Raw genomic sequence first — 21,384 nt, forward strand, 5'->3', positions numbered from 1 at the left:
CTGTAAATATATAAAAATTCAAATATAGGTTGAGCATCTCTGATCCACAAGCTCAAGCTGTACTCGTCTGCTTTCTGCTGTTGTGATAAACCACATGTTGGGGGGAGGAAAGAGGTTTGTTTATCTTACAGCTCTCAGATCATAGTCTGTCAGTGAGAAGTCAGGGCAGGAGCCAGGGCCCTGGGAGAGTGCTACTTACTAGGTTGTTTTCCATGGCTTGCTTAGCTTGCTTTCTTATATGGTCTAGGGCCACCTAGGGCTAGCACTGTCTATGGTGGCTGGGCCCTCCCCATCAATCATTAATCTAGAAAATACCCACAGACTTAGCTACCAGTCAATATGATGGAGTCTTTCTCTCATTTAGGGAAGTTCCTCTTCCCAGATGCCCCATGCTTATGCTAAGTTGATAGAAAAACTAACTACCCAGCACACAAAACGATATTTCCTGATGCTCAGGTGATATTACAAGTGGACACTCAACATGCTGGTCCCCTGGGTTGTATAAAATTACCTCAGGCCATGAAGTTTGTGCTGTGACTTGGTCCCACTCCCAAGATATAGCAGTCTGTTTTTGAAAAAAAAAAAAGAAAGAGAAAAAGGAAGAAAGAAAAGAAAGAAAGAGAGAGAGAGAGAGAGAAACCAAAAACTTCCCTTCCCAGGCACTTGGAGTGGGGGTTGCTCAGCTTGTGCTAGTGTACCCATGTGTTATAAACAAAAATGTCATGAATCAAGAAACAGAACTGCAAGGCTAGAGGAGCAGGTGGTGTCTGGATGGGTCTTAGATAACAGGTAGGAGGTGTCTGGAGTGAGTACAGGAAGATGGGTGTATTTCAGCAGGAGTTCAGAGAGTGTAACTTCACTTGATGGGAAGAAAATCTCTTTGCAGGACTGTAACCCAGAAAGATGGAGTTATGGTCATTGACTTTCTTCCCTTGTATTGCCCATAAGGTCTCTATGAAGCAGAAAAATTATTTTTGCATCTGGTGTTCCTGGCATGCTCAGGGAGATAGGTTTGAAATGTAACTATGAGAAATTGGGCAGTGTTTGACATGAGGCTATAAATCAAAGCTGGGTCAGGAAGATGAGTGTGCGGTGAGAGTGGAGTATAGAGAGTGGAGTATAGAGAGTGGAGTATAGGGAGTGGAGTATAGGGAGTGGAGTATAGGGAGTGGAGTATAGGGAGTGGAGTATAGGGAGTGGAGTATAGAGAGTGGAGTATAGAGAGTGGAGTATAGAGAGTGGAGTATAGAGAGTGGAGTATAGAGAGTGGAGTATAGAGAGTGGAGTATAGAGAGTGGAGTATAGAGAGTGGAGTATAGTGGTGCATAGTTATGAAGCCCATTACTGTATACACTGGCCTGCAGAATCAACTCAAAAAATGTTTGGGGTCAGTGTGCTAACAGGGTAAGGACAGTGTGGTTGATGGAATTTCTATTCCTGCTTTGATGCTGTATAATCTGAATATTAAACAACAAACACCTGACATGAGGCTGCTGACAGATCAAAAGGGTTTTTTTTTTTTTTTTGTTTTTTGTTTTTTTTTTTTTTTTTGTTTTTTTTTTCCGAGACAGGGTTTCTCTGCAGCTTTAGAGCCTGTCCTGGAACTAGCTCTTGTAGACCAGGCTGGTCTCGAACTCACAGAGATCCGCCTGCCTCTGCCTCCCGAGTGCTGGGATTAAAGGCGTGCGCCACCACCGCCCGGCTGACAGATCAAAAGGGATGCAGAGATGCATTTTGCTGTGAAGGGAAAATTACCAGGTCTTTAATCAAAGATGTTCTCAAGGTCTAATGATCAGAACAGTGGTACCATTACTAAACTTAGAAAGTGGGCTAACCTGGAGAAAAGGATACATTTGGTCTTAGACTTGTGGAGTTTAGGTTATAGGAGACATTAAGTTTGTACAACCACTTAGGACAGGAGCCTTGGAGAAGGATGGGCACAGGTCTAAGACCAGGACTGATCTCTGCACACCGAAGATGATTCCAGTGTGCACAGGCATTTTTAGGTGGTAGTTGGAGCTACAGTCGCTCTTAAAGGAAGCGAGTGAGAGAAATGTCTCTGCTACAGCCACATTCATATCTCTGGGAGTTTCCTTGGGTTCTTATTACTATACTTGCCTCTAGGGGGATCCTTCAGCGACCTCTGCCCCTGGAGAGCCCAAGGGAATAATCTGTCTACTGAACATCTGTGGGGAATTTATTGTCAAAGTCAGTGTCTCACTTCCTTCAGTGGGAAGCATTAATCATTAGGGTGAATTTCTCACATATGTTTTAACTTGCATTCTCTTTATTCCTGTATACAGAAACTGGGCACTTCCCAGTGGCTCCGAAAGGGACTGTATCTTGTCTGTCTTACAGGTGGGGTTTAGGCACACTGTAAGTGGCAGGGAGAGGTTCCAAACCCAGGTGGCCTGGTGTCAGACTTTATGTGATTCTTAGCCACCGTCTTCTGCTGCTTCCTCAGAGTCTTGACATTAGGAAATATCCTCTGGTGCTCTTGGAAAATGTTAGGGACTTTCTTCTGTCTAGTTAATGTTGCATCTTGTGTGAGTGTGTGTGCCTGTGTGTTTCAACTTATCCTTGTGAAGTTCCTCAGTTTATACTTTTGAATGGTAAAATTCAAAGAATTTTTAGGTTGCTTCTGGTTTTTTGTATGCACATTCCCTCTGCATTGTTCCTAGGACCTTCCAGTGATTCTGCTGTTGGCTACCCCTTCTCTTTCCAGGTGTAAATGTAATGGACATGCCAGTGAGTGTATAAAGAATGAATTTGGCAAACTGGTGTGCAATTGCAAACATAACACATATGGAGTCGACTGTGAGAAGTGCCTGCCTTTCTTCAATGACCAGCCGTGGAGGCGGGCAACCGCCGAGAGCGCCAGCGAATGCCTGCGTGAGTGCCGCTCATGTAGCCTGTCCCTTGTCTTAGGGTTATCTCTGGGAGAAGGGATGGGTGACTTCCTCACTGGTGGAAACTCTGAAAGGCACTGCTGGAGCAGGTAGCTAAACCACACGCTCACCAGTGGCAAATGATGGATGAAGGAAGTTGGTTGTGAATAAACCCACATGGTTTTGTTTCCTTCATGAACATCGGGTAGGGAACAGAGTCACCAAGGTTCAGGAGTTTGCATAGATTCAAATACTGGGTCAGTGTGGCACCTCTTATATGTGACCTCTGTAATCATCATGGCCCTTTAAAACCAACCATCCCTCATTATTCACAGGAAATGGGTTCCAGAGTCTTCCTTAGATACCAAAGTTCATAAATGTTGAAGCTCGCTGTGTAAAATGGCGTAGTGTTTGCCTGTGACCATGCACCCCTCTTTCATGCTCGTCAGCTGCAGGACACTGAGGGCATACAGTGCAAATGTCATGTGAATAGCTGTCCTGTATTGGGGAATGGGGACAATAAAGAAAAGTCTGTCCATATGTTAAGTACTGACCCCCTTGCTCTCTGTTGACGGTTGGCGGAGTCGGTGCGACTCCAGGCACAGCACAGCCATGTCCTCTCACTCACAGCCAGCTTGGTTAGCGTGTGCCCGGTACAAAGAGATAATTCTCAAAGTCCTTTTTCCTTTATCTAAAGAAAAGTGGAGAGAACTTACCCAACCATGGCCTGGAAATCTGGGTGACTTTGGAAGGAGGGATAAGCCCTGTGCCCTAGCAAAGGTCAAAATGAAGAAATTAACACTTATTTAGCCTTCATAATGCCCATGGCTTGTTCTGAACAGACTGAGAGGGAAACTCAAGGAGAGTCATGATTTTCCCAAGACTTAATACAAACCAACTTTAAAGCAACCACAGTGTTCTTATGTCTTTCATCAGTGTGGGAATCAAAAGAGTAAGAAAAAGGACACTGGGTAGTACAGCAGTTACCACAACCTTGAGAAGGCTCCACCTGCTCGTTTACGACTGTTTCTGTTGAGCTGCCTTGAGCAGAATTTATTGTGCATCTTCCCTTTCTCTCAACCAATCCCGGAGCTGCTGATAAACTTTACAGCTCCCTCTGGCATTTCCCAGCATCCAGTGAACTCCTTCAGCCCCATTGCCTCGCTAATGTAATTGGATGTTGTAATATGAGGACTGGTGTAAGAGCCATGAAACACTCCTAAAACATGTCATCTAAACACACATGCGTTTGTAAAGTTGTGTGCATATGGATGCCATATTTCTAGTTTATGCAGGAAATAACAAACAAAATAATGTTTACCACTAGGATACAAAGCAGCTACGGCAGCTAACGGGGTTTGATAAGGAACTCACTGAATTTGCCTCCCTCCATAGTCTCCTCAGTACTAACCATTCAGCGTGAAGTAGTCACATGACTATAGCAGACCATTTGGGACACTGGGACTAGACGAGAGAACAATCCAGCTGTCTTCTCTCGTCCAGCTGTTAATGAGAGGCACAACTCATGCTGTAACTTTGGGTTGGAGCAGAGTGGGCATGGGAATTGTTCTGCTTCATGATCTCGGCCCCAGCCCACTGCTCAGCAAGGCTGGACTGACTGCAGTGAAGGAGGGAAGCCGGGGAAAGAGAAGTAGTCAGTGAGGAGGTACTATACAACAGCTACTGAGAAGGGGTAGGCACTGAAAGATGACTTAATAAAACTCCAAGTCTTAGGGCCAGCAATTCAAGTTTCTAAAAATGTTTTCAGTTGTAATTCTGTAGTAACCTATATTGTACAGAAAAAGAAAATATATATTCAAATGTTTTCTTAAAAAATAGTTGATAGCTCTCTCATAAACCAAGCAAAACTTTGTTTTTGTGTGATGACCAAGAACTTATATATGCTTTGGACAGGTTAAGTCTGAGAAAATCATTTTACTATAAACAGAAATAAGAACTCTGTGACCACAAATATTTATTTGTTTATTTTGGAGACAGGATCTCACTGTGTAGCTCTGGTCTGGAACTCCCTGTGGAGACCAGGCTGACCTCAGACTCATAGAGTTGCCTTCTGAGTGCTGTGCACCACGCCCGGCCAGTTACTTATTCTTAAAATATTGTTGTGTTTAACAGATGATCTAGTTGGAACTGTGGTTCTGCAGCAGATTGATCTAAAGGTCCTGTAATTCTGCTTCCATCGTCAGGCGTGCGCATTTAAACCTACATGTCTCATGATCCCTAGTCTGGACAGAGTAATCTGGCCCTTTGAAAGCTAAGGTCTTAATGTGTTTGGATTCTTGAGGAAAAGATGTTAAAGCTGCATGATAAATTAGTGCCTGGTTTTTCCTGTCACTACTACAAGTAGAGGACATAGAGTTAGAAAAATGGGCGTGGTGGTGCACGCTGTTATCCCAGCACTGGGGAGGCAGAGGCAGGCAGATCTCTGTCTCTTCAAGACCAGGTCTGCATAGTGTGTTCCAGACCAGCCAACACTATATAAACAGTTAGAAAATGGATCATTTGACTCGGCTCTTATGGATTAACAGCTACTGGGAGACGGATTCTTTTCTGAGTATATGTATATGATTATCCTTGTTCTATAAGGATGGATATTTCCTAGTAAGTGATGATCAGGCTATCTAAAGTTGGTTTTCTACTTGGTTTTCTTTAAACAATGTGCCTGGTAGTTGTTCTGTATGTAGTTGTGTTACCTGCCACAGAGATGTAGGAAATTGTGATTTGGTTTTCTTGGGGTCTTTTAAAATGCTTTCTTAAAGGTATGCAGGTCTTAGGGGGCCACAGTGATGACTCAGAGGTCAAGAACTCTCATCCTCTTCCAGAGTTTATTTCCCAATAAAGCACACATTGGGTGGCTCGCAACTAGCTCCAGGGCATCTGACACCTCTTTGGGCCTCTGTAGGCATCCCCCACACACACATGGCATTCACTCAGATACACATGTACATTTTCTTTTTAAAGGTATACACATCTGGTATAAGTTGTTATGTTTTGATCTATAGCCTGTGACTGCAATGGCCGATCCCAAGAATGCTACTTTGACCCTGAGCTATACCGTTCAACTGGACATGGTGGCCACTGTACCAACTGCCGTGATAACACCGATGGTGCCAAGTGTGAGAGGTGCCGGGAGAACTTCTTCCGCCTTGGAAACACTGAAGCCTGCTCTCCATGCCACTGCAGTCCTGTTGGTGAGTGACAGCAAGGAGCCGTTCCACTGGATGCAGTAAAATGGCATAGGAGTCCCCCGAACCCAGAAAAAAGCTTGGCATCCTGAGCGTGTGCACAGTTAAGGATGGCAGTATGCATGTGTGTAGTTAAGGGTGGCAGTATGCATGTGCACAGTTAAGGGTGGCAGTGTGCAAGTGTGCAGTTAAGGGCGGCAGTATGCACGTGTGTAGTTAAGGGCGGCAGTATGCACGTGTGTAGTTAAGGGCGGCAGTATGCACGTGTGTAGTTAAGGGCAGCAGTATGCTTGCTGTTCTAGCCTTCTAATGCCTCGTCCTGCCTCCACGCCTCTCCTTCACTCTGACGAAGTTGAACTTTCAGATAATTTTCTAGTGTGTATAAAAGAAGTAGTAGTTCTGTAAATAATTAGCAGCTGGGTCATAGAGCCCATCTGAACTTTGCCTGAGGGAGGCTTCCCCTTGTTAATGATTTTGTTTAGTCTAATCTCCTTGGAGGGCTGAGCTGTGTCCAGCACGTTAGTGTGTGTCTAGAGACATACAGCATTTGATTGCTTGTGCTTTTTTTTTGAATTAGGCTAATATTTTGTTGTTTGTGCCGATGTATAGTGAAATTCTTGATGAGAATCTTAAGGAATGTCTGATGGCCAGAGAGGTGACTGGCCTTTGCACACAGTGTATCCCTGGGGACTGTTTTGTTTGAGAGTGAGGTAAAAAACTAAACTCTTATGGCTTATGAAGCTATGATTTACAGAGAGCTCTAGTTTGGAATTTGGTCCTTGTTTTCTCTGAGCATCTAGAGATTACATATTGGCCATCAGGCATTGCTTTTAGCTTCTGCTCATGTTTCTTTTGACACTGGTTTTACGTCCCCATCTGTCCAGATGTGGAACTGAATGTGAACTTGTTGAATCTTAGGTTCTCTCAGCACACAGTGTGACAGTTACGGCAGATGCAGCTGCAAGCCGGGAGTGATGGGTGACAAGTGTGACCGTTGCCAGCCTGGATTCCATTCCCTCACTGAGGCAGGATGCAGGTAAATGTTTTCAGAACCAGAGACTGGTCCTGAATCCGCTTAGGAAAGTGGGAACACATCCCCAGCAGGGATGTCAGCAAGCTTCAAGACTACCATGATGATGCCCCTGGGTTTGGAGAGTACAGAGTTTTAGTGGTTTAAGTTACTGTGCGCAGTGTTAGGTCTCATCATGGACGATGAATGTTCTCCTCTGAAACCACATATAAAAGCAGCAGGAGCTCTCTCTGTCCTTCACATAGAGCCGTCGGCCCCACGAGTGGGTCCCTTCCTCACTCCTCCTTTCATTGTTGTGTCCCGTTCCACCGAGCAGGCCGTGCTCCTGTAACCCGTCCGGCAGCACGGATGAATGTAACGTCGAAACGGGAAGATGCGTTTGCAAAGACAACGTCGAAGGCTTCAGCTGTGAGAGGTAGCTCCATCTTTCTCCAGCTGTTGTTCTCAGGGTGTCAGATTTCGGGTGAAAACGGTGACTGATGCTGCCTTCATCTCTTTCAGATGCAAGCCTGGATTTTTTAATCTGGAACCATCTAATCCTAAAGGGTGCACACCCTGCTTCTGCTTCGGGCATTCCTCGGTGTGCACAAATGCTGCTGGCTACAGTGTTTACGACATCTCCTCCACCTTTCAGATTGGTAATTCAGCCCTTAGTCAACTCTCTGGCCCCTAGAGCTCTGAGACCAGTGCTACATGGGGAGTTTTTGAATCAGAAACTTGGGAGGGTTTTTGATACTTGGAATGTTTGATATTATTTAATGTGTATTTTTTTTTTCTTGTGTGGCCCTTAATGAAAACATACTTATGGTTTTAGAGCACTGGCTGTAGTAAGCAGTTGACTACAAATGTTTCATTAAAAATACAGCAAAATGTATATATAGGTCTGGGGTCAAAATTTTTTATTGATGATCTTCTCTATATAAGGTGCAGTGTCATCTTTTGTGGGCCTGCATATAGGATGCTTGTCATGTAAATGTGCCTGTGTCTTCATTCTCTACCGGCAGATGAGGATGGGTGGCGTGTGGAACAGAGAGATGGCTCGGAGGCATCTCTTGAGTGGTCCTCAGATAGGCAGGACATCGCTGTGATCTCAGACAGTTACTTTCCTAGGTACTTCATTGCCCCTGGTAAGTGAGGCCGGAAGGCAACGTGGATGTCTGGGTGCTTCTCTTTGTCATGGTCTCACATTCTGACTCAGCCTGATGTCTGCCTTTCAGCCAAGTTCCTGGGAAATCAGGTTCTGAGTTATGGGCAGAACCTCTCCTTCTCCTTCCGAGTGGACAGACGGGACACTCGCCTCTCTGCAGAAGATCTCGTGCTTGAGGGAGCTGGCTTGAGAGTTTCTGTGCCCTTGATCGCCCAGGGCAATTCCTATCCTAGCGAGACTGCAGTAAAGTACATCTTCAGGTGAGACAGTGCTCTCTGTCAACTCAGACCTGAAAACGGAGAAAGAAAAAGTGGGGTTTTCTTGTTTGTTTTATCTGAGTTGATCTGGCCTAAAGGTGTGTGTTAAAGAAAAACTTCTGGGCTAGAGGTAGTAGCTCATACCTGTTGTCCTAGACATTGAAGGTTGAGTTGAGGGGATTGCCAGCCTAGGTTACATATCAAAATTCTCTGTAAAAAAAAAACCTCTGGGTTATTGAGATGAGCCTTCCTTTATCTTCTCTTTTCTAGTTGTCTGAGAAACTGGAAATGTTCTCCTTTATTTGGTTAGTGTGTCGGTATTGCCTGCAGTGGTGTCACTGAACAGAGAAGCCTCCTTATAGACTCTTCTTATAGAGGTTATGTGCTCTTCCTTTCTCTCCAGGCTCCATGAAGCAACAGATTACCCTTGGAGGCCCACTCTCACCCCCTTTGAATTTCAGAAGCTCCTAAACAACTTGACCTCTATCAAGATCCGGGGCACGTACAGTGAGAGGAGTAAGTTGTGATACAGTTTAGGGATAATTAAGATGGTGAGGTAGGAAGATTCGTGGTAAAAAAAAAAAAAAAAATGGTCCTGTTCTGATATGTCCACACTGGTCCAGACTGTTATCACCTGTGTATTAAAATGCATGTTGAAACCATCATCAAGGATCTGGAGAATCTTCAGTGACAGTATTACTTTATAATTAATAAACCAATTGAAATTCCATTATATATAGATTTTCTTAAAGTCTGGTTCAGCTTGCTTAATCTTCATTTCTTTTTATTTACTGCCATGTAATTATCAAGTGATTTGAACTATTGGCTAAATTATGAGAAATCATATACTATCCAGTGCTTTAATTTTATATAGAAGTTTAAAAATATGCCTTCAAGCACTTACTAATGAGGACTTTTTCCCCTTTGGTAATGTAAAGGTTGCAGCTTGGATGTCTTGGGTTTGCTTGTTTTTGAGCTCTCTGCATGAATGTCCATATAAAAATGTCTTATGAGTAATTACTAATGTGGATCTGAGAAGTTTGAATTACAAATGTGGATTGTGTCTACATTTTGGATATTTACTTTTAAACTTAGAAATATGGCAGAAAACAGAGAAAGGGAATGGGATCCTAGAAACACAGTTGAGGGCTGTGCCCTGAGGCCAAGGAAGGAAAAGAATTTGGAGAAGAAAATAATTGGAGGTTGAGGACAAGACCACCACCAGGTTTTAGGTGGGGGTTGAGAAGCCACTGGTGAGGAGGTTGGCTTTGACTCCATGGTGAAACTGAGTGGCTCGGAGGAAGAGCGCTGGACTCCCTGAAAGGTAATTTTGAATGAGAGATGTTAAAATGAAGAATATTCTCTTGAAGTTTGGCTACAAGAGAGAAAAAGAGATGAGTTATCATTTAGGAGTAGGAACAAGATTGAAAGAAGAGTATTTTTAGGCCAGGGAGCTGTAAGAATGTTTAGATATTAGAAGCACATCATAACTCATAATCTGACTGGCAAAAACCAGAAACTTATTAAAAGCTACGTTCAAGCCAGTACTGTAAGTATCCTTTGGCCTAGGTGATCAGTTTCCACGTGAATTATATAAACAGAAAGTAATGCTCCATCCACATGGAAGGAATGTACTTTAAGCAGAAGACTGTGAAGGACTCCAGTAGAATAGAATTAAAGGGAAACATGATAGCATCTCCAAAGCCCATGTTTATACCCTTAGAACATTGCCTCTGGTTCTGCTAGATCAGACGAACCATCGTCTAACTCAGTATAAGCCTTGTTGTCCTTATGGGAATGGAAGAGCACTCTGACATGGCATAATGGCTTTGGGGTTATTGCATATTTGTCAGAGCTATATAGTCTGTGTGTGTGTGTGTGTGTGTGTGTGTGTGTGTGTGTGTTTGTGTGTGCGCGCGCGCTCGTGCACACATGTGTCTATAAGTTTGCCATACCTCTCCTCCATGTGCTTAGCATCCTATACCACCTGATTGTCTTAAATGCTATCTTCTGGTTATCATTCCTGGTTAATGACATCAGGTCATCGTCTGTTTTGTTTGGACTCTTGGGTCTGGCTCTTATGTGTTGCTGGCTCTTCATAAGCATTTGGATCCTGGAAGGCACTTCAGTGGTTCTCTTTCCCACACCACAAACAGGTGCTGGATATTTGGATGACGTCACCTTGGCAAGTGCTCGTCCTGGGCCCGGAGTCCCTGCAACTTGGGTGGAGTCCTGCACCTGTCCCATGGGGTATGGAGGGCAGTTCTGTGAGATGTGCCTCTCAGGCTACAGAAGAGAAACTCCGAGTCTTGGACCTTACAGCCCATGTGTGCTCTGTACCTGCAACGGACACAGTGAGACCTGTGACCCCGAGACAGGTGAGAAGGCCCTGAGGACACTTCTGGACCCGAGGGTCCTTTTGCCATTAGTAGTGGCACCCATTGATTAACATGTCACATACCTAATGACTTACCTTTGTCTGTTTCCAAAATAGGTGTCTGTAACTGCAGAGACAATACAGACGGCCCTCACTGTGAGAAGTGTAGTGACGGATACTATGGAGATTCAACCCTGGGCACCTCCTCTGACTGCCAGCCTTGTCCCTGCCCTGGTGGCTCAAGTTGTGCCATTGTTCCCAAGACAAAGGAAGTGGTGTGCACGCACTGTCCAACTGGCACGGCCGGTGAGTGTGCCCTGCTCATCCCCCCTTCAGTGTTCTGTAGAGTTGTTAGTGTTTGCACGGCCTGCCTCAGCTGTCCTCACAACCTGGGAGGGAGAAAGGTATAGAAACAGTGAGGGCCACGTCCAAGGCTGTGCGGTGAGACACGGGTGGGCTGCGGCTGCAACCCAGGCTTTGGGACTCCAGATAGAACTGCACAATACTGTCATCCCTCACAATGTGAGACCCCAAACTGCCCTTCAGCGTAGGCTGTCTGGAATTGTTAATGTGAAATAACAGTTTTAAAATTATTTTTTTTAAATCATCCTTTCGGTATTTCAAAGTTGGTCACAACACCTCCCTGGCTTCCCTTGACTCTGCTGTGAAGGACAGAAGGACAAAGCCAGGGCTGGAACAGTGTGTCACTCACTCAAAGCTGTATAAGGGGTGCAGGATTTGAAATGTGATCCTAAACTTTAAAATGAAAGGCAGGCTACCTTGTGTCTCTGTTGTAGTTTGCTATGAAGCAGGTTTCAAGCTTTTGAAGTATAGATCACGTGAGGAGTACCTGCATTATCAGCATGGCTGGAATGCTACCCTTGTGCTCACGTGGAGACGGCTCTGAGGGAGGCTAGTGCTGCCCGCAGCAGGGCCAGGAGGGTCCCTCATTCCTAGTCTCCTGCACTCTGCTTTCTGTTTTCTGTCCTACCTCACCTCCCGTATCTTTTGCTCTGCTTATTGCCCCCTGCTTCTGTTTGTCAGCTGTAGTGCTCAGCGGTCAGTGTTGTGGCCGTGCTGGGCAGTGCCAGCCGAGTGTCCCTCCACAGTCAGAACTGCCACTCTCCTTGGTCTTCTCTTTTCTCCTTTACCATTTGGTCACCTCTTTATCTCAGCTGGGGATTTCCATCTGAGTTTGATCCACACTCCTCCCTTAGGTGATCAGATCTTTTCAGACTTCTGCCTGGGATTACAAAATTTGTATCCTCAGTCCTGGGCCACCTCTCCTGAGCAACAGCCCATTGCTGCTCTCCTTCCCCACCTGGTGAAGGGCTGGAGGCGTTCTATCAGCCCTCCGCATCTGCTCTCCACCTTTTCCTACCCCATGAGACCTGCGTGCTGCGTCATATCCAGCCTCCTGTGGAGTTGGGGTAGCCAGAAGCATACACCTGAGATCAGAGAGGAGGAGGGCAGTTTTTATTTCAAGATGATGGGGTCCTTAGGGCTGGTGACCCCAAATTGAAGTTCTGAGCTTCTGAAAGGTAATCCCAAGAGCTCTTCCAACCTTGTGATCTGGCAACTGCTCTCTCCATGCAGCCTGGAGCACAGGCTGTCACACCTTCATCCTGTGAGTCCCCGTCTCTACCTAGCCTTGTATCGCAGCCCCTTCAGTAAACCCCGAGAGCCACGCTAATTGAATGTGCTGATTTCCTCCACTTCTTTCCAGATTCACGTAGCTACAGTCTCAGGCAAATCTTTTTTCCCCAGTTCTAACCCTCTCCCTTTCCAGTGGTCTATAGACTACACAACCTGCCTGTGCAAGCTAAAATCCCTGGGCTTACACTTGGTGATTCTTTCTTTCATTTCTTAGAAACAGCCCTCCCTCTCCTTCCTTTACTGCTGCTGTCCCAGTTCTAGCCACCATGGCCTCTCAACCGAGGTCGTTTCTCCCATGGGGCTCCCTGCTTCACCTGCTTTCCTGAGATCGACTCTTCATGCAGGAGCCGGAATAATCCTTTTACAAGGGAATCGGATTATGTTACTTTATCAGTGTTTTCTCTTCTGAGGCATCTTACTCTGTAGTTTTGGGTTCAAAACTCCCAGGCTGACCTCAAGTTTGTGATCTTCCCGGCTCAGCCTCCCAAGTGCTGAGATTATGTGTGTAACCATGCTCTGTGATGGTACCACACAGGGACCGAGATGGCCCAGTGGGGAAAGCACTTGTTGTCAAGCCTCCAGACCTGAGTCCAGTCCTGGGATCACACACAGTTGAGAGAGAACCAACTCTCACTAATTTTCCTTTGATCCCAGTGGTCAGGCCATGGCATATGTGCACATAGACAAACAAACGAATGTAAAACAAAGAAAGAACTCTCTAGTAGCTTATCATAGCACTTCAGTTTAAATCCAGATTCTTCCTGCCACCCTGGTCTGACTTGGGCTTGTTGGTTCTACTTCTGTGTGTGGCCTTGTTCAAAAACATTTCCATGGGTATTTTCCTGGCAGAATTCTCTGTCTGTCATTCTCATCCTAATGTCTCACACCCAGTCTACAGTGCCCTTCACCTTCACTGTCATTTGAGCCGTCTGTGTTTGGTTTAATGCTGTTGTACTTGTCCCCATTGAAGTCGTGCGTGTGTGTGTGTGTGTACACGTGCGCGCGCGCGCGTGCTCTTCCTCCCTAACTGCAACCTAAGTGTCATTGGAGCAGAGACCGCACCCACCTCGCTCACAGCCTGGAAGAGTGCTCGTGCACATAGCAGATCCTTACCTACAGTTGTTTAGAGAATTAATAGACCAGATGCTTAAGAAATGTTAGGCTCATTTAGGCCCTATTGGCTACATAGATGTCAAGAGCCCATCTTGAGCTGACAATGGCAGGGAAGGACAGGATGGGGGAGAGCAATGAGCATGGTGGGAGAGCCTGGGTCTGGCTCCACCTTCTTCCTTCTGGTCAGTAGGGCTCCCATAGGATAGTGGGCGGTACCTGGTTCTCTTTTAGAGTTCTTTGGTTTACACTGGCTGGCAGTGCTCAACTAAGGATGGTGTATGCCTTTTAGAAGATAAGAAAGACCCTGCTCACCCTGTTGTTTGGAAAACTTAAAGCATCAAAAGTAGTGCTTCCTCTTTCCCAAATTCAGCCAAAGCCTGTGTGGATGTGCTATTCGTTGGGAATATAGAGTCTGGTAAATCCTGAGCCTGTCTCATTTACCAAGAATTTTAACATGTGATCTTGGTTGTCAGAGAATTTGAAATGAGGTAGACAAACCAGGGACCATCCTACTGAATGAGTATGCCAAGGCCACTCCACTGGTCTGGCCCAGTGCTGGGGCTACAGCCTGGGTCTCTAGATAAGGCTGTCTATGAGGAAATATGAATTCAGAGCACTGTATAGCGCTCTAGTGTTGCTTTCTCCTAAATGAACGGCTCCTGTGAACCCGGCTTTTCCTTCTGTGGACTGGCACGGTACTCTTGAGCCACTGTGTATGTAGCACAAGCCCTTGTATGTTATGGCCAGACTGGACAGTATGTCCCATTGGTGATCCACAGCAGGAGTGCCTCAGGCCTGTAACATAAAGGGGGCCAGGCCTGCTTGTTGGGGTTTTTGTCTCACCTGGTACCCCACAGCCGGCAAGCCCCAAAGAAATAACACAGAGATCTCTATAAGTTATAAAGCTGATTGGCCCATTAACTCTAGCCTCTCACTGGCTAACTCTTACATCTTAATTAACCCATTTTTTCTGATCTATGTTAGCCATGTGGCTCAGTACCTTTTTCAGTGGGGCAGATCACATCCTGCTGCTTCGGTGGTCTGGACAGGAGTGGGAGGAATCAACTTCCTCCTTCCCAGAGTTCTCCTGTTCTCATTACATCATTTTTACTTCCTGTCTGGTTTTCCCACCTTTACCTCCTGCCTGGCCAATCAGCGTTTTATTTAAAACATGATTGACAGATGACAGACAATTCTTCCTTAACCTCTGATTCTCTCGTTCCCAGGCAAGAGATGTGAGCTCTGTGATGACGGCTACTTTGGAGACCCTCTGGGCAGCAATGGGCCCGTGAGACTGTGCCGTCCGTGTCAGTGTAATGACAACATAGACCCCAATGCAGTTGGCAACTGCAACCGCCTGACAGGAGAATGTCTGAAGTGCATCTACAACACTGCCGGCTTCTACTGCGACCGGTGCAAAGAAGGGTTTTTCGGCAATCCCCTGGCTCCCAATCCCGCAGACAAATGCAAAGGTCAGCCACTGCCAGATCGGGCACACACACCTTGATGTGCACATTTCAGTACCAACAGAAGTTTGCGCAGATGCAGGGCTGGCCTGTGAAAATGCGGTGTGAACCACTGCACAACTTAAGATCGCTAAACACCGCATTAGAAAAGTGAAGGAATCAGGAGAATTCATTGTAATATATTTCATTTAACCTAATATAACCAGCATTTTATTGCTTCAGCTGATAACTAGTTGAAAACTGTTAATGAAATGGGTATTCTTTTCCCACCGGACATCAACAAAGCCAGCGTGTGTTTCGGTTGATGGCACATCTGTCCAGATTACCCAGACACACTGTATGTGACTGGGTGGCTCCTGCACCTGACAGCACAGGCCTAAAGACCTGTGCTCTGTCCTCCCTGCATCTGTTGCATCTGTTGCTTTCTCTGTCTTCCCCCCCAGCCTGTGCCTGCAATCCCTATGGGACCGTGCAGCAACAGAGCAGCTGTAACCCCGTGACCGGGCAGTGTGAGTGTCTGCCTCATGTGTCAGGCCGGGACTGTGGCGCTTGCGACCCTGGCTTCTACAACCTGCAGAGTGGACAAGGCTGTGAGAGGTGAGACTTCGGAGCCTTTGGAGAGGGGAGAAGTGACCTTTGCTGTGTGTACCATAAGAAATACAGTTTCTCAGGTCACAGTTAGTGGCTGGCTTGATGTTGTTCAGGAATTGTTTTGAGGGCCTTACGTAGGAAAAGCACCGCGTGAGAGGATTTAAGGGACAGACTCAGCAGTACTGTGGCTGGGAATCTCTGTCCAGTTCTTGGTCAGTGCCGGAAGGGTTTCAGAATGGCGTGTCCTGGCTCAGGTGAGACTTGACAAAGAGCCCTGAACAGCACTCACAGAAAGGGCTAGAACCTTAGGGACTTAACATTCCATCCAACGGTCCTAACACCCTGCTTACAATCTGCTTTTCTTACCTTAGAAATGTCTTGTGTTTCTTTTCAGGTGTGACTGCCATGCTTTGGGTTCCACCAACGGACAGTGTGACATCCGCACTGGTCAGTGTGAGTGCCAGCCTGGTATCACCGGTCAGCACTGTGAGCGCTGTGAGACCAACCACTTCGGATTTGGCCCTGAAGGCTGCAAACGTAAGAATGGTGGCTTGCAGTGCTCGGTTGGAGTGTCCCCCAACTCCGGCTAATGCTGTGAATACAGAGAGAACCCCGATGATAGCCTGTGTGGCCATCAATGGTGGCTTGCAGGCCGTGTCTCCCAATTCCAACTAATGCTCTAAACACAGAGAGAACCCCAATAGCCTGTGTGGCCATCATGGAGACGATTCTGTGAATATTATAAAACTCTGGAAATCAAGGGCTTTTCTGTTTCCTTTGTGACTGCCTTGTTAATGTCACCTTTTGTGAGTTTTTTATACTTCTCTTTGCAATCTTGATTTCTAAAGGAAAAAAAACCCTTCTGAGCCCTGAGCTTGCCCACTCTGCCTCATGAAACTTGTTTATTGATCACATTATCATTGCAGATAAGGGAACAGTAATGGGTTCTGTTCAGTATTTGTTGACTCACTGTACTTACTCTCCACCCGTGGGGCCTTTTTGGTTTGGCTGGATATAAACATCTGCTTCTCCTTGGCATAAACACTTGCCTGGAAATCAGAACAGTTTGGGTTCTTGTTTTCTGAATTCCTTCGTTTCTCCTGTGGAATGCAGCACAAGTCATTGACTCAGCTCAGTGAACAAAGTGAGAAAACAAACTGAAAAATAATGCAAGACAAGTGTTAGCATTTGGGTTTTCTTATTTCTTAGAGAAATTTAAGCTGTGGAGAGATGAAAGCAGAGAGGAATTCCTGAAGCATATGAAAAAGAACACTACTTAGTTTAATAATCACCATGTGTATACACACACACACACACACACACACACAGACACACAGACACACATTTTTTTTTCCCTTCCCTGAGTAGCCCAGGCTCGTCTCACTTCCCTTTCCTCCACTTCTCAGAGGCACATTCTCCACCATTCTGGTAATTCTGTAATGACTGTGTCCCAAGGGGATGGGGAGATGGCTCAGTGGGTAAAGTGCTTGCCATACGAGCAAGAGAAACTGAGTTCAGATCCCCAGCACCTACATAAAAAGGTAGCTGTGCATCTGTACCTGCAGTGCTGAAACAGGTAGATCCCTGGAGCTCATTAGCGAGCCAGCCTTCCCTTTTGTTGGGAACTAGGCACAGTGGCACACACCTTTAATCCCAGCATTTGGGAAGCAAAGGTAGACGGATCTCTTGTGAGTTGGAAGCCAGCCTGGTCTACATAGTGAGTTCCAGGTCAGCCAGGGCCACATAGTGAGACCCTGTCTCAAAATCCAAACAACGGCAGAAGTAAGGCAGAAAGCGATAGAGGAGGAGAGATACCCAGTGGTGACCCCGGCCTCTGTGGGCACATGCATGTATGTGAACAAATGAACACACACCACACACACAAAGTGTGCCCCAAAGGGTGCACATTTTAATTTACAACTTAAAATGTCTGTCTTCTCTGCCAAATGGACTTACCTATCTAGGATGTCATAAATGAATTTTTCTAAGTGCTTAGAATGATGTTACAACCAGTTCAGATGGGAATTGTCTTAATTGTCTTCTTGTTCTATAGCTTGTGACTGTCATCACGAAGGGTCCCTTTCACTCCAGTGTAAAGATGATGGCCGCTGTGAATGCAGGGAAGGCTTTGTGGGAAATCGCTGTGACCAATGTGAAGAGAACTATTTCTACAATCGCTCTTGGCCTGGCTGCCAGGAGTGTCCAGCTTGTTACCGGCTGGTGAAGGATAAGGTAAGCTGCCAGTAGTGTATTCATTCATTCATTCGTTCATTCATTCATTCTTTTCTCAACTATTCAGAGGACACCAAGTGGAAACTCAGTATACTGTAGGCTCCAGAGGGAAAAATGGTGAACACATTTGATCTGGTCTCTCTTCTCAGAGGCATAGTTTCTAGTTAGGGGAAGTGACCAGAACTGCGTACATAAGAGAACACCGGAGATGAAAGGCTGAAAGATTAGGAATGGATAATATCTGTGGGAAACTGGGTAAGGCCTCTGCAAGGAAACTCTTGCGAAGCGAAAGCCAAGGGTGAGGAAAGGGAGCCTTGTGATAGGAATGCCGGGCAAAGGCCTGGATCCTGCCCTGTGGAGGAACTTGCTTGGTGGCAGGTTCTATAGGACTGTGTTAACAGTAAGTGAGGACTTTAGGAATTATTCCCAAATATGACAGAAGCGTACAGAGGTCCAGTTGTATTTTCAGAGGAGTGTCCTGACTACCACATGAAGAGTGGTCGCTAGGGATGGGATGGAGGGAGAGCCTTTGAATGGGTAGGATAAATAGGTGGGGTGAGAGAGCGGGGTAGGGAAAAAGAAGACTCAAGAGACGATCTTGGACCTTGAGGTTTTCGCTTAATGTTGCTGGAGATGCTGTTTACTGGGAATCCCCAGGGAGGACAGGTCCTGGGTTCAGTTTGAGAGGCCTGGCGGAGATCTCAGGTGCTGGGGTGGGGGAGGGGAGCTGGAGAACTGTCGGCAGACCGTGCGTGCAGGGAGAGTGGGTCTAAGGGTTTGCTTTGGAAGCCAGAAGAAAAGACAAGCCACTTCTGCCTGTGCTGCCTGTGTGAGCAGCGTGTGTGAGGGGCACAGTCCTCTGACTTCTGTCTGTGCTGCCTGTGTGAGCAGCGTGTGTGAGGGCACAGTCCTCTGACTTCTGTCTGTGCTGCCTGTGTGAGCAGCGTGTGTGAGTGCACAGTCCTCTGACTTCTGTCTGTGCTGTCTGTGTGAGCGAGCAGGCGTGTGTGAGGGCACAGTCCTCTGACTTCTGTCTGTGCTGCCTGTGTGAGCAGTGTGTGTGAGGGCACAGTCCTCTGACTTCTGTCTGTGCTGTCTGTGTGAGCGAGCAGGCGTGTGTGAGGGCACAGTCCTCTGACTTCTGTCTGTGCTGCCTGTGTGAGCAGCGTGTGTGAGGGCACAGTCCTCTGACTTCTGTCTGTGCTGTCTGTGTGAGCGAGCAGGCGTGTGTGAGGGCACAGTCCTCTGACTTCTGTCTGTGCTGTCTGTGTGAGCGAGCAGGCGTGTGTGAGGGCACAGTCCTCTGACTTCTGTCTGTGCTGTCTGTGTGAGCGAGCAGGCGTGTGTGAGGGCACAGTCCTCTGACTTCTGTCTGTGCTGCCTGTGTGAGCAGCGTGTGTGAGGGCACAGTCCTCTGACTTCTGTCTGTGCTGTCTGTGTGAGCGAGCAGGCGTGTGTGAGGGCACAGTCCTCTGACTTCTGTCTGTGCTGCCTGTGTGAGCAGCGTGTGTGAGGGCACAGTCCTCTGACTTCTGTCTGTGCTGTCTGTGTGAGCGAGCAGGCGTGTGTGAAGGCACAGTCCTCTGACTTCTGTCTGTGCTGTCTGTGTGAGCGAGCAGGCGTGTGTGAGGGCACAGTCCTCTGACTTCTGTCTGTGCTGTCTGTGTGAGCGAGCAGGCGTGTGTGAGGGCACAGTCCTCTGACTTCTGTCTGTGCTGCCTGTGTGAGCAGCGTGTGTGAGGGCACAGTCCTCTGACTTCTGTCTGTGCTGTCTGTGTGAGCGAGCAGGCGTGTGTGAGGGCACAGTCCTCTGACTTCTGTCTGTGCTGTCTGTGTGAGCGAGCAGGCGTGTGTGAGGGCACAGTCCTCTGACTTCTGTCTGTGCTGCCTGTGTGAGCAGCGTGTGTGAGGGCACAGTCCTCTGACTTCTGCCTGTGCTGCCTGTGTGAGCAGCGTGTGTGAAGGGCACAGTCCTCCCACTTCCGGAGCTCCCGCGGCTCCTGCAGCACCCACAGTCAAGTTTTCTGTCCTCCTCAGGTTGCTGAGCATCGAGTGAAGCTCCAGGAGTTAGAGAGCCTCATAGCGAACCTCGGGACCGGGGACGAGACGGTGACGGACCAAGCCTTTGAGGACAGACTGAAGGAGGCAGAGAGAGAGGTCACAGACCTTCTCCGTGAGGCTCAGGAGGTCAAAGGTATACATGATCATGCTGAGCGACTATGACTCGTTTCTAGTTTACAATTAATATGGTTTTTATAAAGTTCTCAGTTTTTAAAGTACTTGCAGAATGTTTTTGTTTTTTAAGTGTCATTTTAGACAGAGTCTCACTGTAGCTCAAGCTGACCTGGCACTCATGTATGTTCAAGCTGGTCTCAGACGTGCAGCAGGCCTCAGCCTTCTAAGTGCTAGGGTTACAGGCATGAACTGCTGCCTGGCTGTAAGGTATTTTATTTTAAAGGCAACATTTCAAAAATGACCTGTAGTCTTAATGCTTTAAGATGAAATAAGCAGGGATAACTTCCCACTAGATCAAAAACTATTGGTTGTTCAGGTTTGAAGTATTTTATGAATCTGTTCCTTTACATACAAAGAATCTGAAGTTTAAAATATCATTAAAGTCAAGCATTTTTTAGGATGTTTGTTTTCTAGCTACAACTTCTGAGGAGCACTTTTATAAGAAGAAAGTTAGGATTTTGACTTTAATCTCCCGCTGTTCTAGTGGGTAAGAATTTATTTGGTGTATGGCTTTATTTTCCCACTGTGACTCTGAGAACAAAAAAGCAAAACAAAACAGGAACCACGGTCTTCAAGCGTTGGTTGAACAACCAGCTACTGAATATGCAACACTTGGCATTTGTAAAAAAGAAGCCTTAGAAATCAGTGCCTGTGTATGAAAACATTTGTCTGGTTAGGATGCTATGGGTTAGCATTACATAAAAGTGCATATCGTGTGTACCACGCCCATCCTAAGGTCTTCTGCACACACTATGACAAGATGGAAGAAAGATCAGCCTCAGACTCCGAGGACAGATATTTTAAAACACTCTGCTGACTTTCAAAGAAACTTGTTTTTAAAAACTTTAAAGTTGAAATGTTATTTCAAATCAAATACTTTAAATTTTTTGGTTTTAATCCTTACTCTGAACTAAGCTTTTTTTTCTAAACTTGGGCAGACTCTTTCTACAGTGGTTGAGTGCCTATAGTAAGCCTGGTGTTGAGCTCGGCCCCAGTGGTGGGAAGGTGGGCAAAGCTGTTCCTGTCTGCAGGATGCTCACCATCAGGCGGAGTCCCCTGTGCGTCATGGGACAAGTGTGTTCCCAGAGGCACATAGTAGATATTCATTAAAGTTAGCATGCATGGGGCAGCAGTGACCAACTCCACTTTGAGTTTATAGATATATATTCATTTTGGAGTTACATGGAGA

At 46.4% G+C, this 21,384-nt stretch overlaps 1 protein-coding gene across 1 annotated transcript in view; it reads left to right on the forward strand.

The window, feature by feature from the left end:
* Lamc1 (laminin subunit gamma 1) overlaps positions 1-21,384 on the forward strand; it is a 123,542-nt gene that overhangs the window by 83,300 nt on the left and 18,858 nt on the right. The window contains exons 4-18 of the mRNA XM_038349586.2: positions 2,726-2,892; positions 5,909-6,097; positions 7,010-7,127; positions 7,438-7,536; positions 7,623-7,759; positions 8,126-8,248; positions 8,339-8,528; positions 8,929-9,041; positions 10,682-10,903; positions 11,020-11,208; positions 14,898-15,143; positions 15,581-15,734; positions 16,123-16,265; positions 17,782-17,960; positions 19,998-20,154. Coding sequence (XP_038205514.1) covers positions 2,726-2,892; positions 5,909-6,097; positions 7,010-7,127; positions 7,438-7,536; positions 7,623-7,759; positions 8,126-8,248; positions 8,339-8,528; positions 8,929-9,041; positions 10,682-10,903; positions 11,020-11,208; positions 14,898-15,143; positions 15,581-15,734; positions 16,123-16,265; positions 17,782-17,960; positions 19,998-20,154 — 2,426 coding nt within the window. The remainder of the gene's footprint in view (positions 1-2,725; positions 2,893-5,908; positions 6,098-7,009; positions 7,128-7,437; positions 7,537-7,622; positions 7,760-8,125; positions 8,249-8,338; positions 8,529-8,928; positions 9,042-10,681; positions 10,904-11,019; positions 11,209-14,897; positions 15,144-15,580; positions 15,735-16,122; positions 16,266-17,781; positions 17,961-19,997; positions 20,155-21,384) is intronic.

The sequence above is a fragment of the Arvicola amphibius genome, chromosome 12, assembly GCF_903992535.2.
Source record: "Arvicola amphibius chromosome 12, mArvAmp1.2, whole genome shotgun sequence".
Lineage (NCBI taxonomy): Eukaryota > Metazoa > Chordata > Mammalia > Rodentia > Cricetidae > Arvicola > Arvicola amphibius.